This window comes from Oncorhynchus clarkii, chromosome 23 (assembly GCF_045791955.1).
Source record: "Oncorhynchus clarkii lewisi isolate Uvic-CL-2024 chromosome 23, UVic_Ocla_1.0, whole genome shotgun sequence".
Classification (NCBI taxonomy): Eukaryota; Metazoa; Chordata; class Actinopteri; order Salmoniformes; family Salmonidae; genus Oncorhynchus; species Oncorhynchus clarkii.
Window position 1 is genome coordinate 19,626,796 of NC_092169.1, and position 23,805 is coordinate 19,650,600.

At 42.9% G+C, this 23,805-nt stretch overlaps 1 protein-coding gene across 1 annotated transcript in view; it reads right to left on the bottom strand.

Annotated features, from left to right (window-relative positions):
- Window positions 1-23,805, bottom strand: part of LOC139381452 (attractin-like protein 1) — a 337,715-nt gene that overhangs the window by 141,798 nt on the left and 172,112 nt on the right. Inside the window, exon 26 of the mRNA XM_071124992.1 lies at window positions 10,635-10,696. Coding sequence (XP_070981093.1) covers window positions 10,635-10,696 — 62 coding nt within the window. The remainder of the gene's footprint in view (window positions 1-10,634; window positions 10,697-23,805) is intronic.

Sequence of the window (23,805 nt, forward strand, 5' to 3'; positions counted from 1 at the left end):
TATATAATAATGCATAGAACTGGCATGACGTCACAAGGGGGTAGTGACTATTTTAATGGTCTGGCAGTCACATGATCAATCTGTTAACGCTTTATTATAACGTTCAGTAATAACCATTTATAAGGCATTCATAAATAGTTTGCTCGCCATTTATTTATTAGTATACCTACGTTTTGTAAATTTGTAAATGCTATATAGATAGTTATTCACACAACTTTTTAATCATTTATGAATTATTCATACGATTAGGTGTTCTTTTAAACCATTTTACAAATGACATTTTGCAGTACCTGATCTAAAGTGAGCACTACTAATACTTTAGAAATACTTTAGCAATGTTTTGAATGGCCAGCGTAATCATCTCCTCGAAAGGTTTGTCAGTGTACAGTTGTGGCCAAAAGTTTTGAGAATGACACAAATATTAATTTTCACAAGGTTTGCTGCTTCAGTGTCTAGATATTTTTGTCAGATGTTACAATGGAATACTGAAGTATAATTACAAGCATTTCATAAGTGTCAAAGGCTTTTATTGACGATTACATGAAGTTGATGCAAAGAGTCAATATTTGCAGTGTTGACCCTTCTTTTTCAAGACCTCTGCAATCCGCCCTGGCATGCTGTCAATTAACTTCTGGGCTACATCCTGACTGATGGCAGCCTATTCTTGCAAAATCAGTGCTTGGAGTTTGTCAGAACTTGTGGGTTTTTGTTTGTCCACCCGCCTCTTGAGGATTGACCACAAGTTCTCAATGGGATTAAGGTCTGGGGAGTTTCCTGACCATGGACCCAAAATATGGATGTTTTGTTCCCCGAGCCACTTAGTTATCACTTTTACCTTATGGCAAGCTCCTCCATCATGCTGGAAAAGGCATTGTTCGTCACCAAACTGTTCCTGGATGGTTGGGAGAAGTTGCTCTCGGAGGATGTGTTGGTACCATTCTTTATTCATGGCTGTGTTCTTCGGCAAAATTGTGAGTGAGCCCACTCCTTTGGCTGAGATGCAACCCCACACATGAATGGTATCAGAATGCTTTACTGTTGGCATGACACAGGACTGCTGGTAGCGCTCACCTTGTCTTCTCCGGAGAAGCTTTTTTCCGGATGCCCAAAACAATCGTAAAGGGGATTCATCAGAGAAAATGACTTTACCCCAGTCCTCAGCAGTCCAATCCCTGTACCTTTTGCAGAATATCAGTATGTCCCTGATGTTTTTCCTGGAGAGAAGTGGCTTCTTTGCTGCACTTCTTGACACCAGGCCATCCTCAAAAAGTCTTCGCTTCACTGTGTGTGAAGATGCACTCACACCTGCCTGCTGCTATTCCTGACCAAGCTCTGTACTGGTGGTGCCGCGATCCCGCAGCTCAATCAACTTTAGGAGACGGTCCTGGCGCTTGCTGGACTTTCTTGGGCACCCTGAAGCCTTCTTCACAACAATTGAACCGCTCTCCTTGAAGTTCTTGATGATCCGATAAATGGTGGATTTAGGTGCAATCTTACTGGCAGTAATATCCTTGCCTGTGAAGCCCTTTTTGTGCAAAGCAATGATGACGGCACGTGTTTCCTTGCAGGTAACCATGGCTGACAGAGGAAGAACAATGATTCCAAGCACCACCCTCCATTTGAAGCTTCCAGTCTGTTATTCAAACTCAATCAGCATGACAGAGTGATCTCCAGCCTTGTCCTGGTCAACACTCACACCTGTGTTAATGAGAGAATCACTGACATGATGTCAGCTGGTCCTTTTGTGGCAGGGCTGAAATCCAGTGCAGTGGAAATGTTTTGGGGGGATTCAGTTCATTTGCATGGCAAAGAGGGACTTTGCAATTAATTGCAATTCATCTGATCACAATTGCTATCTTCATAACGCCTTCCGTGTACAGCTAGAAAATAGCTTAATAACATTCTGTACATGCAAATTGCCATCATACAAACTGAGGCAGCAGACTTTGTGAAAATGAATGTGTGTGTCATTCTCAAACCCTTTGGACACGACTGTACTTCGCGGAAGATTTGGTTGCCTTGACAGTTGTCATTTCTCCATGTGCCTGCATAGAGTGCTGCATGTCTATTTACCTTAGAGAAAACTACAAAAATGGCCACCAAAGGGCTAGCAGCACCGAAAACTATGAAATGGACTTACTAGCACCGAATTACTATGAAATAAGACTGCGGAGGTAAACCAAGTGAAATATGGGGAAATAGCATGAAATCAATTGGACCCATGGAGTGGGTCAAGGAGAGTGGCCATCTTACACAGAGCAATGTCACATAGAATGATCCCAATGCCAATGACATCTGGACATTAGATCACACAAAGCCTGTCTTTCAACCAGAGCTTTTACAAGTCCTGGAGGCCAAAGAACCAAACCACCAAGGCAGGAAGTAGTGTAGAAGTCCAAGACAATCGCTATCTTCATAATGCCCTCTGTGTACAACTAGAAAATAGCTTAGAAGCAATGACCACATCATAAAGGGCTAAAGAGTTGTAATTAGCGTGACATTTCCAAGCCAAGCCTGTTGAAAGGCTGTGGAAATGCTCTTTCTCATGTGTTCTCAAAAACCACTATTTCAGTACATAAACTATCAGACTGAGGAATTTGCCTAATTAGCGATTTGAACCATATACTGACAGTATGGTACATACTTACAGTTGTCACTATAGCTGCATGTGTGTGCAGGTTTGACAGGTTTGATTAAATATGACCGTACAGTACGTCAAGCTATGACCAATTTCTTTACCAATGTCTAAAAACGTTGGGAAAAGACATAAATAATCCTGAATGTCTCACACAACCCTATGATGGCTATAGCTCCATATTGCTGGCAGGAGTATAACTGGGACTGTTTGGAACAGACACTTCCTCCCCTCCAACACCGCTCGTTGGCTTGGCCATATTTCAAAGCCCAATCAGTAACAGTCCATCATTCCACATCAAATCTATTAACTCAGCCTGCAATTAATCCCAAACAGGGCGGCTTACTGCACTAATGGGGAGAGGAGAAGACTAACTGTCACTATTAAAGAGGTATTAGGGGGGTTTATTGGAGTTTCTTACACATATAGCTTTAGCCAAGTCATCCGCAACCAATGAGATTCAAACCAATGAGTTCCATGTGCAGTTCTGGGGTGGATGGGAGGGCTGAGTGGGACGGATACAGTGTATGTTTCATTGTGTTTGTGTGTTCATTTTGATTTTGTGTGTGTGTGGGGGGGGGGGGGTTGGTTTTGCTATCTTGACCAAGTGGGGACATTTCTCTGGTCCCCACATAAAAAAAAGCTATTTTAGGTGTAGGTTTACAGTTAGGTTCAGAATTAGGGTTAGGGTAAGAATTAGGAGTTGGGGTTAAGGTTAGGGTTAGGGTAAGAATTAGGAGTTGGGCTTAAGGTTAAGGTAAGAGTTAGGTTAACGGTTAGGGTTAGGGGTTAGTGAAAATAGGATTTTGCATGAGAATCAATTGTTTGGTCCACACAAAGATTTTTGAAATAATGTACAATATTTGCACAATCAGGTGTGTAAAGCATTTGGAGACTTACCCAGGAAGACACAGCTGTAATCGCTGTCAATGGTGATTCTAACATGTATTGACTCAGGGGTGTGAATACTTGAATATATTTCTGAATTTCGTTTTCAATAACTTTATAAACATTCCTAAAAACATGTTTTCACTTTGTCATTATTGGGTATTTTGTGTAGATGGGTGAGCAAAAAAAAGTCAAGTGGTATCGATACTTTCTGAAGGTACTGTGTGTATGTGTGTGTGTGTGTGTGTGTGTGTGTGTGCACGTGGGGCACTGAGGGGCTGAGGGTTAGTTGTTCAGTATTGTGGATCACATGAACATGGGGAAGGGGTTTATAACACGTCCAATCATCCGAACCATTGGAGAACATATCACCAACACCCAGCAGCAAGCTACAAGATCGATACCCAATCCTCCACACACAATCCACAAATGACCAAAAGAAAGACAATTCCATCTGTACACCATAGAGTACCAAGCTGTTAAGCAATGATATTCCCCCAGGCACACAGAATGGCAAAAGGCTGATTTCTAAGGGAGCCCAAATAGTGGATAACACAATCCCAATTTGTTTACCTTTCTATCAGTTACAAAGAATAGCACACAAAGCAGTGTTGTTTGTCAAACTGCCTGGAGTATCCCTCGGGTCGCAGCGGCACAGAATGTTGATAGCCATTTTGAAATAATTGGGACAGCTGATAGAGGCTTATTAGCCACTTAGCTTTGTATATTGTCTCTGTGCTGAACTTGAGCAAGAGAAGAAGGAGAGATGATTTCTAATCAACTTAGAGAGAGGAAACGAGTAATTGGACTAAACTGAACTGCAATGTCACCAATTAGCATTGGGGCTGAAAAGGAGAAGCAGCATAAACACTCCTTCATTACAACAATTTTGTTTGCTCATTTAGGGAACCGCTCTGGAAAGTGTGAACGAGAGAGAGAAAGAGAGAGAAAAAACTATTTAACCACTCTTCAAAGAAAAGCTGGTCAAATTAGCTTTTAGAAGTTAATCAGAGTCTGTTAGAATACTACTTCATGTCGAGAGTTTAGTTTGAGGATGAAATTAGATGAGAATCTTCCAACCTATTTTCCCTCTCTCGTTTCTGTCTCATGTATACAAGTGTACATATGTTAAAGATATACATGATGTAACTTAGGAGATAGGAGATCATGTGGCATTGTCACACACACATATACACACACACACACACACACACACACACACACACACACGGAGTCAGACAGATAGGATGACAGGTGAACTGTACAGTAAAGATAATTGCAGAAATATAAGTAGTTTGGATGAACACTAAAATAGAGGAACAGACACCCAGAGTGTCACTCAAACATATGAAGATATACTAACAGAAAAACAGAAGAAATATGCTAAAAGAAAGGCATGTAGAGGGACAAAACATGTCCAAATGATCAAATTACTGTACTGTTGTTACAGTACCTGAAACAAGAAAATGAAGGTGAAACCTATGACTGCATACTGCCCTAACTCAGGATTGGAGAAAGAGCACCTATGAAAAGCACTGATTTCTAAGGGAAAATATCTACTCCACTCTGTCTCTCGTTCCCCCCCTCGTCTCTCTCTCGACCCCTCTCTCCCTTCCCGGTTCCCGCTCTCTCTCTTTTCCCCTCTCTCTCTCTCTTTCTCTCTCTGTGGTGCCAGCTCCATCATGTCAGTGTGCTGTGCCCTCAGCCTGCAGGGCCAGACTCACACACAGGGCACCGCAGCTCTGCCGCCCTGCCACTTCATCTCTTATACACACCAATGGAGCACAGCCAACACACGCACACACACACACACACACACACACACACACACACACACACACACACACACACACACATTCACACACACACACACACACACACACACACACACACACACACACACACACACACACACACACACACACACACACACACACACACACACACATTCACACACAAACATGCAATGAACAAAGCATACACTCACACACACAGTCACACATACAAAGACCACAAACTCGTACCCTCTGTGACATGCACATGCATAGCTTACATTTACACAGAAACATCTACAACCATGTTAACATAGCCGCACGTGAACTTCTTTTTCCCCTTGACTAAAGCCTTTAATCAACTGAGGTCACATAGGGCAGCACATACTGCTTCTGCTAAAGCCTTTGAGCTGTGAGATGCAATTGGATGCATCTCACAGGACCCATGATGCACAGGGCTCTGTGGAGGTTTTATTTATTGTAATATAATTATAACTGCACTTGATCACTGAAGTAAACTTAACAAGGCAGGATAAGAGCAAACAGAACAGAGAGTGACATATTGAAAAAACAGCTGTTACATCTGGGAAAAAAGTGGATAAAGTGCATGCTTCAGGTGCTTACTAAAGAAGACAGTGGGTGAGAAGGAAGTATGTGCCACTATGAACAAGACACAGTGGAATAACTCTTGGAGCAAATGACTGATCCTTTTGACTGCCCAGTGCAGTCAAAAACATGATTTTCCCCTGTTTTATATATACAGTTGATGTCGGGAGTTTACATACACTTATGTTGGAGTCATTAAAACTCATTTTTCAACCACTCCACAAATTTCTTGTTAACAAACTATAGTTTTGGCAAGTTGGTTAGCACATCTATTTTGTGCAACAATTGTTTACAGACAGATCATTTCACTTATAATTCACTGTATCACAATTCCAGTGGGTCCGAAGTTGACATACACTAAGTTGACTGTGCCTTTAAACAGCTTGGACAATTCCAGAAAATGATGTCATGGCTTTAGAAGCTTCTGATAGTCTAATTGACATCATTTCAGTCAATTGGAGGTGTACCTGTGGATGTATTTCAAGGCCTACCTTCAAACTCAGTGCCTCTTTGCTTGACATCATGGGAAAATCAAAAGAAAACAGCCAAGACCTCAGCATTTTTTTTGTAGACCTCCACAAGTCTGGTTCATCCATGGGAGCAATTTCCAAATGCCTGAAGGTACCACGTTCATCTGTACAAACAATAGTACGCAAGTATGAACACCATGGGACCACGCAGCCATCATACCGCTCAGGAAGGAGACGCGTTCTGCAAAGGACCTTGTGAAGATGCTGGAGGAAACAGGTATAAAAGTATCTATACCCACAGTAAAATGAGTCCTATGAGTCCTATATCGACATAACCTGAAAGGCTACTCAGCAAGGAAGAAGCCACTGCTCCAATACCGCCATAAAAAAGCAAGACTACGGTTTGCAACTGCACATGGGGACAAAGATCATACTTTTTGGAGAAATGTCCTCTGGTCTGACGGAAACAAAATAGAACTGTTTGGTCATAATGACCATCCTTATGTTTGGAGGAAACAGGGGGAGGCTTGCAAGCCGAAGAACACCATCCCAACCGTGAAGCACAGAGATGTGGGGGTGCTTTGCTGCAGGAGGGACTGGTGCACTTCACAAAACAGATGTCATCATGAGGGAGGAAAATTATGTGGATATATTGAAGCAACATCTCAAGACATCAGTCAGGAATTTAAAGCTTGGTCGCAAATGGGTCTTCCAAATGAACAACGACCCCAAGCATACTTCCAAAGTTATGGCAAAATGGCTTAAGGACAACAAAGTCAAGGTATTGGAATGGCCATCACAAAGCCCTGACCTCAATCCCATAGAACATTTGTGGGCTGAACTGAAAAAGTGTGTGCGAGCAACGAGGCCTACAAACCTGACTCAGTTAAACCAGCTCTGTCAGGAGGAATGGGCCAAAATTCACCCAACGTATTGTGAGAAGCTTGTGGAAGGCTACCCAAACCGTTTGAGCCCAGTTAAACAATTTAAAGGCAATGCTACCAAATACTAATTGAGTGCATGTAAACTTCTGACCCACTGGGAATGTGATTAAACAAATAAAATATGAAAGAAATAATTCTCCATACTATTGTTCTGACATTTCACAATCTTAAAAAAAGTGGTAATCCTAACTGACCTACAACAGGTAATTTTTACTAGGATTAAATGTCAGGAATTGTGAAAAACTAAGTTGAAATGTATTTGGCTAAGGTGTACAGTGGGGCAAAAAAGTATTTAGTCAGCCACCAATTGTGCAAGTTCATCATAGGTTTCATCATAGGTACACTTCAACTATGACAGACAAAATGAGAAAAAAGAAATCCAGAAAATCAGAATGTAGGATTTTTAATGAATTTATTTGCAAATTATGGTGGAAAATAAGTATTTGGTCACCTACAAACAAGCACGGTTTCTGGCTATCACAGACCTGTAACTTCTTCTTTAAGAGGCTCCTCTGTCCTCCACTCTTTACCTGTATTAATGGCACCTGTTTGAACTTGTTATCAGTATAAAAGACACCTGTCCACAACCTCAAACAGTCACACTCCAAACTCCACTATGGCCAAGACCAAAGAGCTGTCAAAGGACACCAGAAACAAAATTGTAGACCTGCAACAGGCTGGGAAGACTGAATCTGCAATAGGTAAGCAGCTTGGTTTGAAGAAATCAACTGTGGGAGCAATTATTAGAAAATGGAAGACATACAAGACCACTGATAATCTCCCTCGATCTGGGGCTCCACGCAAGATCTCAACCCGTGGGGTCAAAATGATCACAAGAACGGTGAGCAAAAATCCCAGAACCAAACGGGGGGACCTAGTGAATGACCTGCAGAGAGCTGGGACCAAAGTAACAAAGCCTACCATCAGTACCACACTACGCCGCCAGGGACTCAAATCCTGCAGTGCCAGACGTGTCCCCCTGCTTAAGCCAGTACATGTCCAGGCCCGTCTGAAGTTTGCTGGAGAGCATTTGGATGATCCAGAAGAAGATTGGGAGAATGTCATATGGTCAGATGAAACCAAAATATAACTTTTTGGTAAAAACTCAACTCGTCGTGTTTGGAGGACAAAGACTGCTGAGTTGCATCCAAAGAACACCATACCTACTGTGAAGCATGGGGGTGGAAACATCATGCTTTGGGGCTGTTTTTCTGCAAAGGGACCAGGAAAACTGATCCGTGTAAAGGAAAGAATGAATGGGGCCATGTATCGTGAGATTTTGAGTGAAAACCTCCTTCCATCAGCAAGGGCATTGAAGATGAAACGTGGCTGGGTCTTTCAGCATGACAATGATCACAAACACACTGCCCGGGCAACGAAAGAGTGGCTTCGTAAGAAGCATTTCAAGGTCCTGGAGTGGCCTAGCCAGTCTCCAGATCTCAACCCCATAGAAAATCTTTGGAGGGAGTTGAAAGTCCGTGTTGCCCAGCAACAGCCCCAAAACATCACTGCTCTAGAGGAGATCTGCATGGAGGAATGGGACAAAATACCAGCAACGTTTGACCTCTGTCATTGCCAACAAAGGGTATATAACAAAGTATTGAGATAAACTTTTGTTATTGACCAAATACTTATTTTCCACCATAATTTGCAAATAAATTCATAAAAAATCCTACAATGTGATTTTCTGGATTTTTTTTCTAATTTTGTCTGTCATAGTTGAAGTGTACCTATGATGGAAATTACAGGCCTCTCTCATCTTTTTAAGTGGGAGAACTTGCACAATTGGTGGCTGACTATGTAAACTATGTTTGTAAACGTCCGACTTCAACTGTATTTCCACACTATGAGGTTGGAATAATACTGAAATTGTGAAAATTAAGATTATGCCCTTTTCGTGTAAGAACTATTTGAAAAGACCTGCTGAAATGGCTAATGAAGAACAATGCACAGTGTTTAATTTGGAAATCAGGAGCTGCCGAGAGCGCGAGAGGGGGGTGGGGGGTTGACCTGGGGAACTCTGAGGTACCGGAAGGAAGGAGAAAAAAAAAATCACCTTTATAATAAAGCACTGCATGCATGTCATTGCATTTGTGTCGTGGCATAGAGCAGTAGAGTAGAGGCATTTACACACAGCCTTTTATAAATGCATTTCATGCCATTCTAAATTATTTTACATGACTGGAGACTTAGGCAGAATCTTTTTTAATATCACACAAATTATCTAAATGACTTTGACTAACAGAAAATCTGAGATCAATAAAAACGACATTAAATTCATCAATAATTGTGTGGAGACATACTGTATGCTACAATATTAGGAGGAAATGATAGTCCTAAACATGCTTTTCAGTTTCACTGACTCACCCAGCTCACTCGCCAGAGATGGCCAATACATTCGTGCCAAAAGCCTATATCTCACTCTTGTTTTACTGTGTAAAACAATATTTGGAAGTTGATCAAATATTTTGTTAGCCTACGGCAGACAGATTCGTGTCTTCTACTTTCAGCAGGCACCATTTGGTTTCCAACCTGTTTTCCCGTGATTGTACTTGAAATATTGCGAAAAGCCTGTTTTGTCTGCATGCTGTGCACTGACAGACTTGCTGCGCGTTCCCGACTGAAGGCTATGCCTTGTTACTGGGCTACACACAATCCACAGCTTGGAAATTTTCGAAAATAAGTTGTTGATCCTCTGTGGCAAAATTATGCAACGCTGGAGAGATGTGAGTTGAAGGCTCATGTCCATCAGAGTAGAGAGAAAGATCATTAAAAGTGAATCTAATTCTAGTTCTGTGAGAGATACAGGCGTGCTACTCACACAACCATGGCCATGCATTGGTCTCAAACATAGGTTACAATGTTACGCAAACCATAAGCCCGGGCCAACCCAACCCAAATCAACTATTTTTTAATGTATTTTTTAAATGGGTGGATCAGCTTAATATTGAGGAAAGAATGTTGCTTCCATCAGTGTAATTGTCTGAATAATTTCCAATCCCCCATATATTTTTTGGGGGTAAATATATATATCCATATACATATACACATACCTATATAGACATACATATATTTTTTTTGAATATACAGTCTAAGACAGAGAGGTGCTGGATCCTGTTCCGGCAAGATCTCTCTCAAATTAAGCACTGACAACGCATGTGATCGGCTCATTCAGTGAAACTGGTTGACTGGCAGAAGATGGCCTGGAGACAGCAGACATAATTAGGTCTGTTGTCTTTTTTTTACTAAGCAGAAAGGGATTAACCATGGGACATTGCATCTTTGTTTGCTTTATTAGTTCCATCTAAATGGTACGTACCTGAAAAAGGTGACAAAAAACTGCACCAGGTCCATGATGCTGTTGTGCTGGGAGAAGGCGATCTATGGAAGAAAGGACAGAGAAAAGAAGGATGTGAGAAGGATGTGAGAAGGATGTGAGAAACATTGAATACATTACATACAGTGGACAGATTGATAATACTGTAATAAAACATATGTTGTTGACAAGAAACCAAAGTAGACAGAGTTCCCACTAGAATAATTCAATATAGTAGTTTATGCTACTGATTGGCTAGTGTAAATAAATGCATTACTGTATATGGTTATACAACATGTAACAAGGACTCATGTGAAACCACTGTTTTGTAGATTAATATCTGCTTTACCTAAGGCTAGTGGTTGCTATGATCCTTTACATAAGTTAAATAAGGCGACTACTTTTTCTTTGCAATGCAAACTGCCTTAGCTGCAGAATCATGTTCTCTCCCATTCCATGATTAGTATGAGAGGTGCATGACTAAATCTACCTCCCAGATTTGTAGATCAATGGAATATGGCAAATATACAGTAAATCCAAAGCTCTGTCAGAGACTAAACTATTCAATGGTATATTCAACTATTGTGATTTTCTCATTTGTTAGCTCATGCAATGGGATATTGAATGGCGTGTTGATATGTTTTCAGGTATAATTTCAAATAAAATGTTATTTGTCAAATGCAGCGAATACAACTGGGGTAGACTTTACCGTGAAATTCTTGATCATGAGCCATTTCTAAAAATAGCAACACAAGAGGAATAAAATACACAGAAAATGTAGCTATATACAGGGAGTACCAGAACCAGATCAATGTGCAGAGGTACGAGGCAGATATTGATACACACTTATCCAAGATGGAGTAGCAGTCAGACGTCTTTTGTCCTCGTCTTGTCGTGTCCCGTGTATATATATTTGTATATATTTTTCTAAACACTCTCCTGCAACCCACCTCACCCAATGTGGTGCGGACCTGTTTTTTTCTAAAGTATTATTCACCTCGAATCCGGAATCCCCCAACAGAAGCTAGCCAGCTCACTAGCTACTAGCTAGTAGTCAGCTAACCACTGCTAGCGGTCATCAGCTAACCTTTAGCTAGGAAGGATCTCGCCAGTTTGTACAACGCGACTCAAACCAGAGCATACCGGACCATATCCCTGGATTCCTACCGTAAGCTCTGGACATTTTCACCTAGATCTTCGCAGCTAGCTAGCTGCTATCCGAGTACTGACTAACGTCGGTCCCGGAGCAAGCACCAATTAGTCTGGAGCTAGCCCATGCTAGGCCCTTTCTCCGGGCTTGCTAAAGAGGCCCATCAGCAACTCCTGGGCTACAATACCCGGACCCCTTCTACTACCGGTACGGGGCACGGAACCCCACCGATCCTTCACGACTGGACTACGAAGTAATCTGCTCGAGGGGGTACTCAACAGGCCTCTACATCGCGACCACCCCTAATTGCCTATCCACAAGCATCGGCCCACTAGCTGCCTAAAGCATATTGGATTGTTAGCTATATAGATCCATCGGCCAATTTCTTGGGCCACTATACCTATTTTCCCAATTGGACTTGGACCCCAAGGCTACTCAGAACCCTACTAATCCATCACGACTGGTCTATTGACGTCACCACACGCGGAGGCCAAACAGACTTTACTCCGTCAAGACTTCCCTCTAAGGCCCTTCTGCTAGCTTGCTAGCCCCGGTCTGCTAGACTGCTAGCCCCGGCCTGCTAGCTGTCTGAAGCTGTCTTAATCGCCGTGTCTCCAGCCACCCAGCTACTCACTGAACCCTATGATCACTCGGCTACGCATGCCTCTCCCTAACATCAATATGCCTTGTCCATTACTGTCCTGGTTAGTGATTACTGTCTTATTTCACTGTAGAGCCTCTAGCTCTGCTCAATATGCCTTAGCCTACCATTTAGTTCCACCTCCCACATATGCGGTTTAAATGTCTCCAGAGACAATATCTCTCTCACCATTACTCAATGCCTAGGTTTACCTCCAATGTACTCACATCCTACCATACCTATGTCTGTACATTATGTCTTGAATCTATTCTCTCACGCCCAGAAACCTGCTCCTTTTACTCTCTGCTCTGAACGCAGTAAACAACCAGTCCTGATAGGCTTTAGCCGTACCCTCATCCTACTCTTCCTCTGTTCCTCTGGTGATTTAGAGGTTAATCCAGGTCCTGCAGTGCCTAGCTCCACTCCTACTCCCCAGGTGCTCTCATTTGTTGACTTCTGTAACTGTAAAAGCCTTTCATGCATGTTAACATTAGAAGCCTCCTCCCTAAGTTTCTTTTATTCACTGCTTTAGCACACCCTGCCAACCTGGATGTCTTAGCCGTGTCTGAATCCTGGCTTAGGAAGTCCACCAAAAACCCAGAAATGTCCATCCCTAACTATAATATTTTCCAACAAGATAGAACTGCCAAAGGGGGCGGTGTTGCCATTTACTGCAGAGATAGCCTGCAGAGTTCTGTCTTACTATCCAGGTCTGTACCCAAGCGATCACTGCCTCATTGCCTGCATCCGTAATGGGTCTGCGGTCAAACAACCACCCCATCACTGTCAAACAATCCCTGAAACACTTCAGTGAGCAGGCCTTTCTACTCGACCTGGCCCGGGTATCCTGGAAGGATATTGACCTCATCCCGTCAGTAGAGGATGCCTGGTTATTTTTTTTAAGTGCCTTCCTCACCATCTTAAATAAGCATGCCCCAACAATTTTAGAACCAGGAACAGATATAGCCCTTGTTTCTCTCCAGACCTGACTGCCCTTGACCAGCACAAAAACATCCTATGGCGTTCTGCATTAGCATCGAACAGCCCCCGTAATATGCAACTTTTCAGGGACGTCAGGAACAAATATACACAGGCAATTAAGAAAGCTAAGGCTAGCTTTTTCAAGCAGAAATTTGCATCCTGTAGCACAAACTCAAAAAAGTTCTGGGACACTGTAAAGTCCATGGAGAATAAGAACACCTCCTCCCAGCTGCCCACTGCACTGAGGCTAGGAAACACTTACCACCGATAAATCCACAATAATTGAGAATTTCAAAAAGCATTTTTCTACGGCTGGCCATGCTTTCCACCTGGCTACCCCTACCCCGGTCAACAGCCCTGTTCTCCCCACAGCAACTCACAGACACTCCGCTACAGACCTATATCTATTCTACCCTGCATTGCTAAGGTCTTTGAAAGCCAAGTTAACAAACAGATTACCGACCATTTCGAGTCCCACTGCACCTTCTCCGCTATGCAATCTGGTTTCAGAGCTGGTCATGGGTGCACCTCAGCCACGCTCAAGGTCCTAAACGATATCATAACCGCCATCGATAAGAGACATTACTGTGCAGCCGTATTCATTGAGCTGGCAAAGGCTTTCGACTCATTCAATCACAACATTCTTATTGGCAGACTCAACAGCCTTGGTTCTAAAATGACTGCCTCGCCTGGTTCACCAACTTCTTCTCCGATAGAGTTCAGTATGTCAGATCGGAGGGCCTGTTGTTCTGACCTCTGGCAGTCTCTATTGGGGGTGCCACAGGGTTCAATTCTTGGACCGACTCCATTCTCTGTATACGTCAATGATGTCCATCTTGCTGCTGGTGATTCTTTTATCCACCTCTACGCAGATGACACCATTCTGTATACCTCTGACCATTTGGACACTGTGTTAACTAACCTCCAGATGAGCTTCAATGCCATACAACGCTCCTTCCGTGGCCTCCAACTGCTCTTAAATGCAAGTAAAACTAAATGCATGCTCTTCAACCGATCGATGCCCGCACTTGCCCGCCCGTCCAGCATCACTATTCTGGACGGTTCTGACTTAGAATATGTGGACAACTACAAATACTTAGGTGTCTGGTTAGACTCTAAGCTCTCCTTCCAGACTCATGTTAAACATCTCCAATCCAAAATTAAATCTAGAATTGGCTTCCTATTTCGCAACAAAGCATCCTTCACTCATGCTGCCAAACATACCTTCGTAAAACTGACCATCCTACCCTTAACAAAGAGTTGCAGTTTGTTTTGGAATGCGTGGCCAGTAATAAACTGGTCCTGAACATCTCTAAAACTATGAGCATTGTATTTGGTACAAATAATTCCTTAAGTGCTAGACCTCGTGCTAGACCTCTGAATCAGCTGAATCTAGACCAGCTGAATCTGGCAATGAATGGTGTGGCTGTTGAACAAGTTGAGGATACTAAATGACTTGGCGTTACCTTAGATTGTAAACTGTCATGGTAAAAACATATAGATTCAATGGTTGTAAAGATGGGGAGAGGTCTAGCTGAAATAAATAGATAATCAGCTTATTTCACGTCACACTCCAATAAGCAAGTTCTGCTAGTTTGGTCTCATCTTGATTACTGTCCGGTTGTGTTGTCCAGTGCTGCAAGGAAATACCTATTTAAGCTGCAGCTGGCCCAGAACAGAGCGGCACGTTTTGCTCTTGTAATATGAGGGCTAATATTAATACTATGCATGGCAGTCTCTCTTGGTTAAGAGTTGAGGAGAGACTGACTGCATTACTTCTTCTTTTCATTAGAAACATTAATGTATTGAAAATCCCTAATTGTTTGCATAGTCAACTTACACACACAGCTCTGACACACACACTTATCCCACCAGACATGCCACCAGGGGTCTTTCACAGTCCCTAAATCCAGAACAAATTCAAGAAAGCGTACAGTATTATATAGAGCACTTACTGCATGGAACTTCCTTCCATTTCATATTGCTCAAATAAACAGCAAACCTGGTTTCAAAAAACAGATAAAGCAACACCTCGTGACACAACACCTCTCCCCTATTTGACTTAGATTTGTGTGTATGCATTGATATGTAGGCTGTGTGTGCCTTTTTTTTAAATGTACGAAGTTCTGTCCTCGAGCTGTTCTTGTCTATTGATGTTCTGTATTATGTCATTCTGTATTATGTTTCATGTTTTGTGTGGACCCCAGGAAGAGTAGCTGCTGCTTTTGCAACAGCTAATGGGGATCCTAATTAAATACCAAATACCCAGAATTGTCAAGTTGTAACAGGAAAGGACCTTCCACAAACTTTCGCCACAAAATTGGAAGAGCAGAATCGTCTTGAATGTCATTGTATGCTGTAGCGTTAAGATTTCCCTTCATTGAAACTAAGGGACATAGCCTGAACCATGAAAAACAGCCCCAGACCATTATTCCTCCTCCTTACAGTTGGCACTATGTATTCGGGCAGGTATCGTTCTCCTGGCATCCTCAAACTCAGATTCATCCATCAGAGTGTCACATGGTGAAGCGTGATTCATCACTACAGAGAAACACGCTTTGGCACTTCCATTCTGTGAGCTTGTCTGTTTGTCTATGGTGATTGCATGGCTGTGTGCTCAATTTTGAACACCTGTCAGCAATGGGTGTGGCTAAATGGCCAAATCCACAAAATTAAAGGGGTGTCCACATACTTTTTACTTATACTTTTTTTATATATAAGTGTAGTTTGGGTACCATTTATTGAGTATTTAGCAGTCTGGCTATTTAGCAGGCTTATGACTTGGGGGTAGTAGCTGTCTCGGAGCCTGTTGGTCCAAGAGCCAGACAGTACCAGAGTACCAGAGTCTTTGGCAATCGGGTCTTCCTCTGACACCGCCTGATATAGAGGTCCTGGATGGTAGGGAGCTCGGCCCCAGAGATGTACTGGGCTGTCCGCACCACCCTCTGTAGCCCTTTGCAGTCAAGGGTGGTACATTTGCCATATCAAGCAGTGATATTTTTATTTATTTAACTTTTATTTAACTAGGCAAGTCAGTTAAGAACAAATTCTTATTTACAATGACAGCCTAAGGAACAATAGGTTAACTGCCTTGTTCAGGGGCAGAACAAAATATTTTTACCTTGTCAGCTCAGGGATTCGACCCAGCAACCTTTCGGTTACTGGCCCAACGCTCTAACCACTAGGCTACCTGCTGCTCCCGGTGATGCAGCATAAAATTCCACAATGTGTAGTTTTATATTGTTTATCATTGGCCTGCTTAACCAAGTTTAACCAAGTCCAGTACTGTACATACAATGGCAGTAAACACACAAAATAAACTACAAGGATAAGCATGTGTAACATACACCAAGTCCCCTCTGCTCCCCCACCACACACAAACTAAGTTCTGCCTGTCACAAACTATCACATTTGTCCCAGTGATCAACTCTGCTTTCCCCTCCTCCCCGTGACAATACCTGTACAATGTTGGGCCACGCGGAGCCTGCTGTTAAATCCAAAGCCACTGCCTTCAGCTACAAGTTGTCAAAAGGGCTTATTTCTACGCTGAAGTCATTCACAGAAATGTGATAAGTTTGCAGGCATAATTTATTTAACATATTTTCACTAAGCCAAGAGCAGAAGTAGACCTAACAGAAGGGCTACGAGTATGGTCGTTTTTAATGTCCTCACATTGAACAGAGGGAAATATGTGCTGTTCCATATGTTTCTGGTAGATCATTCTAGTTCTTATACATAAAAGGTGAGTCAAGACATAAACACATGGCTTTTTGGGAATAATAACCTGTCAAAAACCTGGCCATGTTTTGAAGAATACCTCAGAGGGTAGTTGGCAAAGGAGGAAGGGTTTAAGTGATTTACTGGCATGTACGTTTCTAGTGAAATTGCCTCCCAATGAAAAACATTGAGAAAGGCCGATTTTCGTCCAGAGGGACACGCCATTAAGGGTGATATCAGATGGAAGCCTTGGTCTACAGTCAATGCACTCAAGTATACCACCCCCCCCCCCCCCCCCCCCCCGCCCCCACCACACACACACACACATCACAGCTGACGCACGGCGGTGAGGACGGCCCTTCAATTTACGATAGCCACAGTTGGGAAAGCTACAACAATCGATAAGCAGTACGGGGCTGGCCCTCTTCTGCAGGAGACGTACGGCGGTAGCGTCGTCGCCAGGTCTGGTTGGCTCTGGCAGGGCCACATCACTCCTCCTGACATCAACTGCTTGCATGGACAAAATCCCTCCATCATAAAAGAGAATACTTTTCTGTTGTTGTTTTTTTAATCTGAGCAATCGCCCGCCTTTTGCTCTGTTCCATTAAAAAGCTCTTTGAGGAAATTGGAGCACTGTGAGTTTGCTAGAGTCGGATCCCTTTCGGCAGGCATGCAGTTTGGTGTGAAGGCCCAGTTGATGGTGTGTGTTCTGTGATGGATCACTAGGAGCAGTGTTTGTGGTTTAAAGCAAGGCAGGAAGGTGGGAGGGAAATGGCCATAAAACCAGCCACATCTCTGTTGGCTCTGGATCTCTGAGGGCTGGGATTAAAGCCAGGGCTGTGAGGTTAAAAGGGCTTGCAGTTGAATGCCTCACTATAAACAGGTTGAGTGGGGAGTGCAGAACTGAACATGATCACATAGGAGAGTGCTCAATGGTTTACGTAACATTGCGTTAGTGAATAGAAATGTTTAATTAGATCTGTTTAAATATGTCAGTGTGAAAATATATAAATTAAGTGGAAAGAGTTCCGCTTATAGGGGGATTCTACTACCTTGCCATAACTGAATAGGAACATGTCTATTATGAATAGCCAGAAGTGGGAGCAAGTCACTATTATTTGAGTCGCAAGCATGTCTCAAGTCACAAGGTCCGAGTCTCAAGTCGAGGCCCAACTAGTAGAACGGATCGAGTCAAGTCCAAGTCGTGCATTTAAAGACCAAGACAAGACTCAAGTCTAGTAAAAGAAAATGTAAACAAACAGGCTTTACTTGATCAACTACAAATCTTTGTCTATTTATTGAGGCTGCCAGACAGCCCTTTTAACAACATATTTTGATTATGTAATAATACATTTTAACAACCAATTCCAAATGCAAGGTTCATAAGTAAATTATCAATTTCAAGCAATTGCATACCAAAATACCAGCAGGCCTACGCTAGTGATTGTTGCGTAACGCACCATTGCTGGTGAGCTTGCAAAGTAAACAGTTAATATTCCTTGGACCTGTATTTTTACTTACGGCAATACTCTCTCCCTACAATTTGACGTTTGCACTATACCCGATCCTATAGCTGTACAGCAAATCTGCAATCTGTTCACTAGCTCACCCGACCTGTGTTGATTGACAGTTATGCTGGTCCAATCAGAGGGTCGAGTGTGCGTTTCACTAGCCAATATGTTGCACATTTTTTGTCAGTGTGACGCTGCGGCTACCGTCTCTGTCTGCGTGGAGAGTCATCCACAGAGACAATGAGTGACAGAACGTTACAAAACCTGGCCAGATAATTTCAAGTCATTAGACTGAAGTCAAAGTCAAGTCCTGAGAGTCTTGAGGCTCCAAGTCCTGAGAGTCTTGAGGCTCCAAGTCCAAGTCAAGTCTCAAGTTATTTTATTTTCTATTAATTAAGTCAAATTTGTGACTTGAGTCATGATTCGAGGCAACAACTCTGTAAATAGCAGGCCAGCTATATTAATAATGAATAGCGGACTGTCAAAAGATCACATAAGATGATAAATAAGATAATTATCCCACACACACTCAGTCCCATACCATAGGCCTGTGTTCCAGCTCCAATCTCTCTCTACTAGAATCAAACTTTTTGGACATCAGAGGCTAAGAATGTATTGAGTGACAGTGCCCTCTAAAGCTCAATAGTAACCTATTTGAGTTGCAATTACTACGAGTGAGACCAAACCAAGAAAGAGAGGACAGGGAAGAGAAAGTCACAGGCCTCTGAAGTGAATGATATGACTCCAAGGCTCAGAGGCCCACATTAAGACAGAAGAGTCATTACTGCAGGCCTACGGTGGCCCTCGTGTGATGGTCAGAGAGGGAGTGAAGTAACTGTGCTGTTGTCAATTCCCAAAGCCTGGCGAATAACCACTTGTTTAAAACTACAGTAAAAGAGAGATTTCAACTTATCAACAAGAGATGGGAGAGATAGGCAAAGGGGTCACACAGGGGAGGGGAAAGTAGGGTGACTGTGTGAATGTGAGTCTGTGAAATTAAGAGTGTGTGTGTCCAAGAAAGAAAAATCAAAAGAGAGAGAGAGAAAGGTTGAAAGAGCGAGAGTGAGAGAAAGTGCTTCTCCACAGGAGAATATTAGCATATTCATGAGGAGACCTACTGACCACAGCAAGGCATTAGCTGAGTATGACATCCACCTACACAGCATGCTAATCAGTGATCCTCAGCGATACGTGTGAAACACGTTACCGTTTTCAAGAATAAACACAAGTACACTCCTTTTAAACCGATAGGTGCTCCACTCAATCATTCCTCTCAGAGTTTATATCCTTTATGTAAATGAATTCATTGGTAAGTGTCATGTTTGCCCCAGCTACAAAATGGTCTTTGGTATATAAATATTGAATGAAGTCATGAAGTCGTATAGCGAGCCATCATATTTGACCAGTTGTGTTACATTGCGTTTTTCTATTTGCCATCAAATCTAATTTTATTGGTCACATACACATGTTTAGTAATATCAAACAATTTCACAACAATACACACAATAAACAAATCTAAAGTAAAGGAATGGAATTAAGATCATATAAATATTTAGAAAAGCAATGTCGGCGCGAAATAGAATCAAATACAGTAGAGTAGAATAAAATACAATAAATACATATGAGATGAGTAATGCAAAAATGTGTAAAGAATGTAAACATTATTAAAGTGAATAGTGTTCCATTATTAAAGTGGCCAGTGATTTCAAGTCCACGGATATAGGGCAGCAGCCTCTAAGGTGCTAGTGATGGCTGTTTAACAGTCTGATGGCTTTGAGATAGAAGCTGTTTTTCAGTCTCTCTGTCCCAGCTTTGATGTACCTGTATTGACCTCGCCTTCTGGATGATAGAGCGAGAGATAGAGGGGTGAACAGGCAGTGGCTCGGGTGGTTGTTGTCCTTGATGATCTTTATGGCCTTCCTGTGACATCGGGTGCTGTAGGTGTCCTGTAGGGCAGGTAGTTTGCCCCCGGTGATGCGTTGGGCAGACCGCACCACCCTCTGGAGAGCCCTGCGGTAGCGGGCAGTGCAGTTGCTTATTTCCCTGGCATCACACTCCCAGGGCCCTCATCTCCTCCCTGTACACTGTCTCGTCATTGTTGGTAATCAGGCCTACTACTGTTGTGTCGTTTGCAAACTTGATGGTTGAGTTGGAGGTGTGCATGGCCACGCAGTCGTGATGGAACAGGGAGTACAGCAGGGGGATGAGCATGCACCCTTGTGGGGCCCCTGTGTTGAGGATCAGAGAAGTGGAGGTGTTGTTTCCTACCTTCACCACCTGGGGGCAGCCCGTCAGGAAGTCCAGAACCCAGTTGCACAGGGCAGAGTTCAGACCCAGGGCCCCAAGCTTAATAATGAGCTTGTAGGGTACTATGGTGTTGAATGCTGAGCTATAGTCAATGAACAGCATTCTAACATAGGTATTCCTCTTGTCCAGATGGGATAAGGAAGTGTGCAGTGTGATGGCGATTGCATTGTCTGTGGGTCTATTGGGGCGGTAAGCAAATTGAAGTGGGTCTAGGATGGCAGGTAAGGTAGAGGTGATATGATCCTTGACTATTCTCTCAAAGCACTTCATGATGACAGATGTGAGTGCTACGGGGCGATAGTCATTTAGTTCAGTTATCTTTGCTTTCTTGGGTACAGGAACAATGGTGTATATCTTGAAGCATGTGGGGACAGCAGACTGGGATAGGGAGAGACTGAATATGCCCGTAAACACTCCAGCCAGCTGGTCTGCGCATGCTCTGAGGACGCGGCTAGGGATGCCGTCTGGGCCGGCAGCCTTGCAAGGGTTAACACGCTTAAATGTCTTACTCACGTCGGCCACGGAGAACGAGAGCCCACAGTCCTTGGTAGCGGGCTGCGTAGGTGGCACTGTATTATCCTCAAAGCAGGCAAATAAGGTGTTTAGCTGTCGGTGTTCGCGACGTGGCTGGTTTTCCCTTTGTAGTCTGTGATTGTCTGTAGACCCTGCCACATACGTCTCGTGTCTGAGCTGTTGAATTGCAACTCCACTTTGTCTCTATACTGATGTTTTGTCTGTTTGAATGCCTTACAGAGGCAATATCTACACTGTTTTATATTCAGCCATATTCCCAGTCACCTTGTGTCACTTTCTGATCTTAGTTCCTTTTTTATGTCTTTGTGTTAGGTTGGTCAGGGAGTGAGTTGGGGTGGGTAATCTATGTCCTTTTTCTATGTTGTTATATTTCTATGTGTTTGGCCTTGTATGGTTCTCAATCAGAGGCAGGTGTTGTTCGTTGTCTCTGATTGAGAATCATACTTAGGCAGCCTGTTTTCCCCATTTTGGTTGTGGGTGTTTTTTTTCTGTTTAGTGTCTGTTCACCTGGCAGAACTGTTTCGTTTTCTCTTCGTTATTATTTTGTATAGTGTTCAGTTTGTTCAATTAAAACATGACGAACACTTACCACGCTGCATTTTGGTCCTCCTCTCCTTCCACCAACGAGAAGCGTTACACCTTGCCATGTTTAAATGTGGTGGTTCGCGCTTTCAGTTTTGCGCAAATTCCGCCATCTATCCATGGTTTATGGTTAGGGTAGGTGTTAATAGTCACAGTGGGTACAACATCTCCTATACCCTTCCTGATAAACTCAGTCACCATATCAGTATATTTGTCAATGTTATTCTCAGAGGCTACCCGGAACAAATCCCAGTCCACGTGATCAAAACAATCTTGAAGCGTGGATTCGGATTGGTCAGACCAGTGTTGAATAGTCCTTAGCATGGATACGTCCTGTTGGAGTTTCTGCCTATAGGAAGGGAGGAGCAAAATTGAGTCGTGATCAGATTTTCCTGAAGGGAGGGCCTTGTTGGCAACCCGGAAGTCGGAGTAGCAGTGTTCGAGTGATTTAGCTGCGCAAGTACTACAGTCAATGTGTTGATAGAACTTCGGTAGAGTTTTCATCAAATTTGCTTTGTTAAAATCCCCAGCTACAATAAATGCATCCTCAGGATATAGACCAGGGCTGTTCAAGTCCGGTCCAGGAGGGAGGAAACACTTCTGTTTGTTATTTCTACCTGGTAGTTAATTGCATTCACCTGGTATACCAAGTCTGAAGTCCTTATTAGAAGAAGAAGAATATGAAAAATAGAGTGTTTCAGCCCTCCAACATTAAAAAGCCCTGATCTAAACTCACTTCTTCTCCCTCTTCTCCCAATGTGATGGCAGCATCATTGATATCAAATAGAGCCTGTTGCGCGCTAACAGCCATCACCAGAGGCTTGTGCATGTTCCTGTCCCTGGGAACTGACATGACTGCAAGGGGGCGGGTCGAAAACAGACCCAAGTGGGTCCAGAGTACCAGGAAGAGAGCTACCCAGCAGCTAGCAACAGCTACAGGGTTCCCCAAAAACACTCACCAAGGACAAAACAGTCAGTAGCAGCTTTAGTGACCGCTGTGACTTGTATAAACTCCAAACCAATGTAGGGATTATATTGTTTATATTGAGTGTGGTGAAGAGAAATACATTGAGTGGCCTATGACTGACTGTGTCCTTTATAATTAATTTGTTTGTCTGTCTGTTCATTTTACAGTTAGACATTTATTTTGGTAAAGTGAACAGTGTTTGAATGTAAACAGTTTCCCTGTGAACTAATCAATTTCACCAATCTTACATGCCAGCCTCAAGGTTTGTTCTACATTTGAGAAAAAAGTGAAAAGAAACAGTCCTATTGTTCAAATTTGAGTTCCTGTTGCAAGATCATCATTAAAATTCCTTACAAAAGAATTCCTCTACATTCCGGTTGATATGTTAATGACTGAGTCACATATACCCCAATCAACATCCATGAACTAATAGCCCACGTGACATCTCTCTGTTTCCCATATTTTTAAACAGGCAGCACTTAACCTGGCCTCTCCTCTTACATCCATAGGAAAGAGGATCTCCTCCTGATAAGACCATCATCAGATAGAGATGCTGCTATGTTTTATGTGCCGTTTCAATTTCCCTTTTATCCAATAAAGGACACTTTGTCACTCCCATTGTCGGGAGGCGAGCGGCTGTTGAGGTACACCGCACAGTGCCTGTCAGCAATTACATTATGAAAGGCATTCTATTTAATGATGTCCTCTGAGAGGCTAAATAAGTGACTCTGTGTTGGGAGAAAATCTAATCACGGACCAATAGTGTGCCCAGAGCCGGGGAAACA